Genomic DNA, 9671 nt, shown 5'->3' on the forward strand with positions numbered 1-9671 from the left:
TTTTTTTTTTTTTTTTTTTTTTTTTGGTAGCGGGGATTAAATTCAGGACCTTGCACTTGTGAGGCAGGTGGTGGAACCACTGAGCTAAATCTGTGTCCCTGCGAATTCTTTTTTTTTTTTTCCTAATTCTTAAAATCTATATTGATTCCAGGTTGGCTTCAATTGATTGATTTTATTCTTCATTATGACTTATTTTTTTCTTGCCTCTCTGCAGGCCAGCTAATTGTTTATTTTATCTCAGACATTGCCAGCTTCATCAGATGCTGGATATTTTTGTATTCCTGTAAGCATTCTTGAGCTTTGTTCTAGGATGCAGTTAAATTTCTTAGAAACAGTTTGATCTTCTCGATTCTCAGATTTGTTGAGTAATACCAGTGCAGCATTTGTTCTAGGGCTGATTTTTCCCACTACTGGGATAAGAATCTTCTGAGGACTCTACCCAAAGTTGTGAATTATGAGACTCTCTATGGTTGGTTGAAATATACATTATTCCTGGCTCTGTGTGAGCTCAGGCTACTGTTTCCATTAATCAGTTCAGGTAGTTCTTTCCCAGGTGATAATGAGTCTTCTCACCCAGGCATTGCAAATATCACAAAGGTACCCCAGCACGCATGTGAGAAAAGATAATTATGGCAGCAGGGCCTTTATCAGACTTCCATGGCCCTCAGACACTTGCTCCGTGTGATGCCCTACTCCTCTACCCTCTCCACTACTCATGCTTCTGAAGTTCTGCATTCAATGCTTTCTACAGTATAATACTTGAAATCCTTTTCATATACAATGTTGAATTCTCTAAGGTACAGATTACTTATTCTCTTCTTGTAAATCTAAACTTTTTATTAGTGGAGCTAATAAGCTATTGATATTTTTCTTAGTATTTAGTTATTTTGATTTCGTAAGGGTTTTTTTTTTTTTGCCTCAGTTATTTACATAGACCCTTGAACAGTCACCTAAGCCCAAGGCATGCACCTACAGCTCATGGGTGGCAGCAGTGGGAGCAGGAAAAGGGACAGATTGGACAGGGAGCTTTGGCAGTGCTTGAACTGCTCTTGACTGCGGGTGAGAGAAAAGAAAGTGGGAGAGTCGTGGCCCACTGCCCTGCCGCCTTGAGCACAGCCATTTGCAGAGATGGACAGTCAGAAGAAAGCATTCATTGTAGGAGAGATGATGAGCTCCATTTGGGACAAGACACCACTACCATCCTCAGAACTTGGCCAAATTCCTCTCCTTCCATTGCAGCACATCTCCTCCTGGTTGAGCCTAGAAATCAGCTGTCTCTCCTGATAGTATTCCTGTTACAAAGACTGTATCCTAGGAACCTGGTAACAGTCCTGTGATAAATAAGAGAAATGTCAGACTGTGGAATAGATAGTCTCCAGAGGGTATTGTACCAGAGAAGCATGGTTCTGGGTTCTTATTGCTTCCCTTTCTTCTCAGAATTCCTTTATTTCCCTCCTCAGCTTTTCACACAGGCTACCATTGCCACCTTTGGTGATGTCATACTCCAAAGGAAGCTGGACGAAGAAGAAGAGGCTGCCTATTTCTACACGGCAGGGACCACCAGAGGTGCTGTCCCCCACAGAGAAGGACTGGCCTAAAGATGATGATGAGGAAGACTATGTCCTCCAGGATCCAGATCAGGGCCTGGATTCCCTGCCTCAGCCTTATCGAATGATCAACAAGCTGGTGAACCTTCTGTTTGATCGGTCGTGGGAACTTATAGAAGAAAGGGTTGCACTGAGAGAAGCTGACAGCACCCGGATCCAGCCCACTGTCTACACTCCAGTCACAGGAATCCAGGTATCGAGCAGGCATTCTGGCTTCTCAGTGCCGTGTTAATAAATGAAAACACCTGCGTGTGCCGGGGAACATATCCTCCTGAAACCTTCACTGGACAAGACAGGTGCATTTGGGGGAGATTATAAGCACCCTGACACTCATCAAAATAGCTTTGGTAGCCAACTGGGGAAACTGGGCATTTTGGTTGATTAAAGATTATACAGAGGCCTTTTATATTCAGCTACTGGTACTGGAGAATCTTCCTTAAGGCATTAATTAACCTGCTCTCTTGCTTGATGACTACGAGTCTACCCATGGCTCAGCTCCTGTTCGTCCCATGTGTACTGGGTGACGAATGCCCAGGGCCTATGGCCATATTTAGTGTTGTGTACACCTGTTTTCAGCTCTTTGTTTCCTTTGACCTCTTTTGTTTCCTTTGTTTTGGCCTCCTTTGTTTCCTTTGACCTCTTTTCCCTAAATGTGAAATGCTGCGAATGTCTTAATGCTTGGGCAAGAGTTGTAGATCAGCGCTCTGTTCAGGATGATATATGTAGACAGAGCCCTTGATGCTCTCTGAAATTACCTGTGTTACTTGGAGACAGTGACAGCTGAGAGTAGTTCCTTTTCTCTTTGCTTTTGTTTTCACAGATCAACCAAAGACCCAATTGTATGGCTATGTCACAAGACTATGTATTCATTGGAGGAGCCAAAGGATTCTCAATCTATAACCTGTACAATGCTGAAAGAATATACGTTTGGGAGAAACTTAAGGTTGATGTCACTTCCATCTGGGTCACAGATTTAGGGAGTGAAATACTTATTTCTCCTGTGGATGAACTGGGTATTTGTTCTTCATCTTCCTTTTTAGCCTCATTTAACAGCCTGTAGACTGTTGAGTTTAATTTCCTCTCTGGGTCTGACTGGGACAAGGCCTATAGTATGCTCCCTGGTCATGTAATAGATACCTACAGAAGGTATATGGTGTGCCAGGCACTGTTTAATTCTTACAGAATTTAATCCCTACAGCAGTCCTAAGAGAAAAGTGCAGTGTACTGTCCCTCTTCAGAAGACGCATCCGAGGCCTGGCGGTTATGTAATGCACTTGAGGTAACATAGAGAGTGGGTGTCATAGGCAAGCTTCAAACCAAGCTTCAAACCCCAGCATCCGCTCCAGTCCAGCACCCAGCAGTCCTACCTCTCATGTAAACCAGAGCTTGCTTTTCCTCCCATAGCCTCCCTGGGGAGTATGGCATAGAAACCATGGTCTGTGGCCTGGATAGGTAAACTGTTCCTACTGTTTGCCCCCAAACTGGCTGTGCTCCCTCTAGCGTGCCCTTAGCTGTGGGCAGCCCATGCTGCTGCCCTGGTTTTGGGTCTTCCCTACTCTAGAGGTGTGAGAAGGCAATGTCAGCACTGACCAGGGAGGGAGGTGACTGTGTGATACTGGGCAGGAGGGCAGAAAGCTCCCGCTGAGTTGAGTCATGCGTGAAAGCAAGCCTCTCCCCAAACAGCAGCCAGCCCAGGCCAGCACCCTGAAGAACCCCAGGCAGGAGTCTAACGTAGTTAAAGCCAGAGGCAGACAGACCAGGAAGGACTGCTGCCTTCATTTAGCAAAGGTTGTCAAGGTCTGGGCCAAAGCAGAGGCTGTTAACGTGAAAAGTGAGAAATACACTGTGGTTATGTAAGATGTTCCTATTAGTGGACATGAGATGAAGGATATAAGGGAACTTTTGGTACTACTTTTTTGCAACTTTTCTATAAGCATAAAATTAGCCAGGGATTTGGCTCAGTGGTTCCACCACCTGCCTTGCAAAGGCAAGGGCCCAAGTTCAATCCCTGGCACACACACACAAAAAAAAAGCGCAAAATAAAAAATCTTTAAAAAATGAAAAGGAGAATATGATGGAAAAACTTAGTGAGTGTTGAAATATGTGCACAGGAAGGGAGGAGGTGAAGAGTATCTCAACAGTGAGGAACAACAGTCCTCCTCCCTGCCCAAGGTTGCTGGGAAGATGGCAATGCCATTCCTTACTAGCAGTGACAGAGACAGGTTCTGAGGAGCAGCGAATTCCACCTGAGCATGCACAGCCTCAAGGCACCTGTAGGACCCCTGTGGGGAACACCGCTGCTCAGGAGTTTGGGCTACAGCAAGGACCACAGTAACCACAGTGCATTATACTTGCGCTTTCATGTCTGTGCAATCCTCAGGCTGACAGACTTGAAGGCCAACAGTCTTGTGTCCCTAGCACAATCATTGGCATAGAAGAGGTGCCCATGCATCTCCATTAGACTGAGTCAGGCTGCCACCCACTGTGGCCAGATGCCTCAAGGAGGCCTCTATCACAGGCACAGAGGAAGGTTCTGGGTACCTGGGAGGCACCTGCAGAAACAGGTAAGTCATGGTGAGGGATGACTGTACATTCAAGCCCTCAGGTTAAATGGGAACCAGAGTGATGGAATCAGTTATTAATTCAGCTAAATGCACTGCATGAGGAGTGTGGTTAGAGTTGAGGCCCTTGGGCAGGTGGATGATCCTTTCTCTCACAGTGGATAACAGTGTGGAGCAGGAGGGATCAGACGCCAAACAGGTGGTTGGGACTCACGGGCGGGGTTTGTGGCCAAGGTGCTCATAGAAAGCTTCGGGAGAGTCAGGCGGGGCTGGGCAGGTGAGGGGCTGGGCATAAGGACAGGGTAGCATTCCAGGGTGCCTGGGTAGCACAGGCATGGGCAGCAGGGAGGAGGACCCAGATGGTCATTGAGAGGGTCCGGTAGCGAGCCCCACACTTCTGTGGCTCCCTTGTCTTACGTTCCCACTGGCTCTTCTGTTTCAGGTATCATCAGACTGTTCTACTTGTATAAGGACAGTCTGTTCCTAGTCAAAGCCATCAACGAAGTGGTAAGTTCCTATGTGCTCACTTTTAACTGGGAAGCAAATCAAGCTCACTTATTCAGAAGGCAACACTAAATCTCCTAGATCAGAAAGAAATAGACACCTCCCTAGTCAGAGCCTCTTCCAAAATACTCAATCCAAAGAGGCCGTTCCCTCAGGTGTGCAAGCTGAGTGCCAGTTGTCAAGGGAAGAAGGTTACTAAAGAACTTGAGTCCAGATTTTTCTCTTCAGCGTCAAACTGGCACCTGCACGAAGTACTGGAAAAAAACCCCTGCATTTTCCAGTTTCACATTTCTGTTCCCAAGCCCGTGCTGTTCTCTTTCCTGTCTCCCTACCCATACCACATGTGCTTCTTAAATCTCTGCCATTCTTCAAGACCAAGCACCTCTCCTTTTCTGAGAACTTTTCCTCATATGCCTGAGAAGAGCTGTTCTCTCCTTCCTTTGTGCCACACCCAGGCAGAACACAAATTCTCTTACCTCAGTCAAACTTTATTTTTTTGGTTTTTTGGTTTTGTTTGTTTGTTCGCAGTACTGGGGATGAACCTAGAGTGTTTGCATTAGGCTACATCCCTAGACCTTTTTTATTGAGTCAGGGTCTCACTAAGTCACCCAGGCTGGGCTCAAGCAGTCCTTCTGCAAGTGCTAAGACTAAGGCCATCTTCTCATTAATAGTACTTAAAAAAATTTTCGATGTCACCTTTAGAAGTTGCTAGATAAGAGCACAAACAGTATTCTGAAAGCTAACAAGGGAAAGGGCTGGGGATGTAGCTCAGTGGCACTGCACCTGCCTGGCAAGTACAAGGTGCTGAGTTCAATTCTCAGTACTGAAAAAGGGTTGGGGGGAACTACACAGGATTCATTTAGATCCTGAGTTGAACAAACTAATTTCAAAAGGAAAGTGCGAGCCAGGAATTTAGCTCAGTGGTTCTGGAGCCTGCCTCACAAGCCCAAGGACCCAAGTTTAACCCCTGGTATCAAAAATAAACAAAACAAAAGGAAGATAAAAAACAAACTGAATATTAGATGGTATTTAGGAATTATTGCTGATATTTTAGGGATTTGGAAAAGCAAAATAGTAATTCACTGAGTTGGACTGGTGATGAATAAAATCATATTTGTCATATTGAGAAGTGGGTAGGGCTGGGGATGTATCTCGGTGTCACCACACATGCCTTGCAAGCACAAGGCCATGAGTTAGATGCCCGGTCCAAAAAAAAGAGAGAGAGAGAGAAAAATGGGTTCTAGAGATTTATTATGTTATTTTCTCTCTTTCTATGTTTGAAAATTTCCATAACATCAAGTTGATACTAAGATATATATTTTCAAGTAGTTCTCCCTAAATAAATTGGAAAGCTTATCAACTAGTCTCACCACCCATTTTGCTAGTAGTCTTTAAGCTCCTTTGAGCATAACCATGCACACTGGAACTCTCTCTCTGTACCTGAAACTTGGGTATTGTCACGTCCAGGCTCTGCTGTGACCATGATGGAGCCCTGCATCTGGCCACCCCCGGTTTTCAGTGTTATACAGAACTGACTGTGATTTAATTGAACAATTGCCAGCATAGACTTTAAGTTTGCAGACCTGACCAGGAGATCTGTTAGCAGACCAAGAAGCACCGGAAATGAGTCTAAAAGTTTTTGATAAGCCGGGCGTGGTGGTGCACACCTCTAATCTCAGCACTCGGGAGGCTGAGGCAGGAGGATCGCTGTGAGTTCGAGACCAACTTGAACTACATAGTGAGTTCCAGGGCCGGGGATTTAGCTCAGTGGTTCCGCCGCCTGCCTTGCAAGTGCAAGGACCTGAGTTCCATCCCCGGTACAAAACAAAACAGAACAAACAAACAAACAAAAAAACCATACATAGTGAGTTCCAGGTCAGTCTCAGTTACATAGTGAGACCCTGTCTCCAAAAAAAATTAAATAAATAAATAAAAAGCTTTTGAAAGGAAACAGTCCCGATTTTTTACAAACCATCTCATGTGATTCCTGTGTGTGGACAGGGCGTATGAGGCAGTGGCGGGGGGGCGCCTTTTCCTGTCCCGGGCTTGAAGAGGATCCGTGCTCTGGTATCAACCACAAGAGGCCCTGAAACTCATGCTTCTCTCTGTGGTTCCTACTCTGTTGCATCTCTTTTCTTTTCAGGATGACACCAGCAAGCAGCCCACCTGTGTGAAGATGGAGATCTCTCAAGGCGGGGACTTCGCAGCCTTTCTGCTGCAAGGCAAGGTCACCCCGGGGCAGTGGAGAGGGTTCACGTGTGCCCCTCCCGGATGACTACTCTAGAAGTTGCGCTGTAGTCACAGAAGAGCTGCAGCTGCAGGACAGAGTTCCCCAGCACCTTCACCAAGCCTTGGTGTTGACACCAGCATTTATACCAGACTAAGTCAACGACCTTGATACAGTACTATTAATGATTATTTTTTTATGAATAAACATGTTTTATTAATTTTGCCTTTTTTTTTCCAGCTTTAATTGAGTTTATTGGTACATTTTAGGGATACAGTACAGTTACATTCATTGTTGGGATCTTGTACCTCTACACGACAAGTCTTGATTCTCATTTTTTCCCCTTACCTCTGCCCTCCCTTCACCCCCTCCTCCCCTCCCCATCTACAAACACTCTATTTTCATCTTTTTATTCTCTCGCATTTTTTTCTTTTCCCTTTTTACTCTTCCCCTACCCATCCCACCTTCCCTACACCTTTAGCTCCTTTCTTCCCATAATGATTATTTTTTAATTGTTTATTTTTTTATTATCTAGTTTCATTTTTATTCTCTCGCATTTTTTTCTTTTCCCTTTTTTCTCTTCCCCTACCCATCCCACCTTCCCTACACCTTTAGCTCCTTTCTTCCCATAATGATTATTTTTTAATTGTTTATTTTTTTATTTTAGTTTATAAGGACCTAATGTTTATATTCCTTCTGGGGAGGTAGTATGTGTACATAACACATCTTAATCCCTTTTCCCCTCCCTCCCTCCCTCTAAAACTATTAACTAAGAACTGTTAACCACAGATTTTGTTCCTGATTTCGTCAGCTTTTTTCACTAACATAATTTTTTTTTCTTTTTTTTGTACTGGGGTTCAAACTCAGGACCTTGTGCTTACGAGAGAGGCAGCAAAATCCCTGGCCCACTAACATAACTTTTTACTCCAGGTTCAATCCAGGATACCATGTTGCACGCAGCCGTACGTCACCTTACTCTGCTCCTATCTGTCTCGCGAAACTTGCAATCACACTGGCAAGAGAACATCTCCTTCCGTCTGTCTAAGTCACCTTCTTGTGTTCCACTGCAGAGGTGCTGCAGTCGAAGCCAGCAGTTCTGAGCAGGCAGGGCCAGCCCTTCTTGGGACTTGTTGCCCGCTTGCTGTTGCTCAGGGATTCTTTGACTTCCCAACACAGGAGCTGGAGACGTGTGGCTGGATGTGTTTAAATTGCCCAGGGAGGCGTGGCTGAAGGAGGTGGAGCACCCACCACTCACTCTGAACCAGAAGAAAAAAGCCAGACAGCTGGTAGGAAACGTCCCTGTGTCGTTGACACAGTTTTCTTGCCCTGGACACCCCCAGCATCCCAAATCCTCTGGAATTCCAAGACACAGGCTTCTGGAGGTACTGAGAGGAAAGCGGGAGCTGTGGCTCATGGCTCCAAAACTGATTTGCTTTGGATAAAATTTTTAAAAGTAGAGACAAGTCCAGTATTGGGAAGCCCGGCTTCTCTGTCTGTGAAGACCCTATCCGACCTTTCTCGGAAAGGAGGCTCTTTCTCTCTGATCCCTGCCCCATTGGTAGTATTTCCTCCCCCAGGTTGAAATAATCATTGAATGCCTTGAATTGCACTTAATTTCCCAGACCATGCTATAAAGGGAGTGTTCTTAATGTACGGGAATAAGGATAGTTGTCTGTATTCATCTGAGAAGGTAGGAACACTGCCATTTCAGCCCAATCACACGATGCCCAAGCCTCATGCTGTGCCTGCAGGATACAGTTCCTCAGTAAAGATTACGACTTAACTTGCCTATTTATACCATGTGCACTTACTATTTTTCTTTCCTTTTAACCACCAACAATTAACATTCATGGTTAACATTAAAATATGCTGTATCGTGCCAGTCATGGTGGTGCACGCCTGTAATCCCAGCCCTCTGGGAGTCTAAGGTAGGAGAATTGTAAGTTTGAGGCCAGCAAGAGCAATTTAGCAATTCAGCAAGACTGTTAAAAAAAAAAAAGTGGGGGAATGGGGATGTAGCTCAGTGTGAAGGCCCTGAGTTCAGGCCAGAACCAAAAACCAAACCAAACCATGTTGCATCAGGTGTAAAAATGCAGTTGTGTTATTGGTACAGGAGATGGAGGAAGAGGCCCACGTTCATGGCTGGTGACTCCCGAAGTGCTCTAGGCACACGCCTCCCACCCACGCAGTGTCTCAGACTGGCGGGCAGGCCTATGACCACAGCTCCCTTCTGCAAATGCTTACAGAATTTACCCTTTGCACCTCTTTTCTGACATTTATCACATGCTTCCCTTGTTTTAACATCCATGAAAGTCCCTTTGCCTTAACTGGATAGTGAATTTCTGGATTAAGGCCAGACTTCCTGCTTCTTTCTCACCAACCAGTCCCATAGTAGCATAGTCAGTGCCCAAATGACAGACTTTTTTGATAGGCTCATTTATAATCCAAACAGGAAAGCATCTTGGATTGGGAGTGTTATCATAATTAGCTTTTTCCCCCATACACTGACAAGTAACAGATTAATGCCTGTTACAATGGTAGTTCTTTTACTATAAATTATATTTACCCAGGTATAGAGGTGCGTGTGTGGAATCTTGGAGGATCTCAACTTTGAACCCAGCCTGGGCAATTTAATGATTCTGTGAAACCCTTTCTAATATATAGATAGACAGACAGACAGATAGATAGATAGATAGGTGGCAATATAGCACAGGGAAGAGGGCCTGGGCTCAATCCACAGAACTGTAAAAATATACATACATATGTGTATAT

At 44.9% G+C, this 9671-nt stretch overlaps 1 protein-coding gene across 2 annotated transcripts in view; it reads left to right on the forward strand.

Moving 5' to 3' along the window:
- The window catches only part of Wdr93 (WD repeat domain 93), a 40376-nt gene that overhangs the window by 4570 nt on the left and 26135 nt on the right, over positions 1–9671 (forward strand). For both annotated transcript variants that reach the window (XM_010621068.2, XM_010621067.3), the window contains exons 2-6: positions 1461–1800; positions 2428–2620; positions 4611–4675; positions 6816–6894; positions 8076–8185. In XM_010621068.2, coding sequence (XP_010619370.1) covers positions 1495–1800; positions 2428–2620; positions 4611–4675; positions 6816–6894; positions 8076–8185 — 753 coding nt within the window. In that variant the 5' untranslated portion in view covers positions 1461–1494. The remainder of the gene's footprint in view (positions 1–1460; positions 1801–2427; positions 2621–4610; positions 4676–6815; positions 6895–8075; positions 8186–9671) is intronic.

The sequence above is a fragment of the Fukomys damarensis genome, unplaced genomic scaffold (assembly GCF_012274545.1).
Source record: "Fukomys damarensis isolate Sample0158 unplaced genomic scaffold, DMR_v1.0_HiC HiC_scaffold_7, whole genome shotgun sequence".
Lineage (NCBI taxonomy): Eukaryota > Metazoa > Chordata > Mammalia > Rodentia > Bathyergidae > Fukomys > Fukomys damarensis.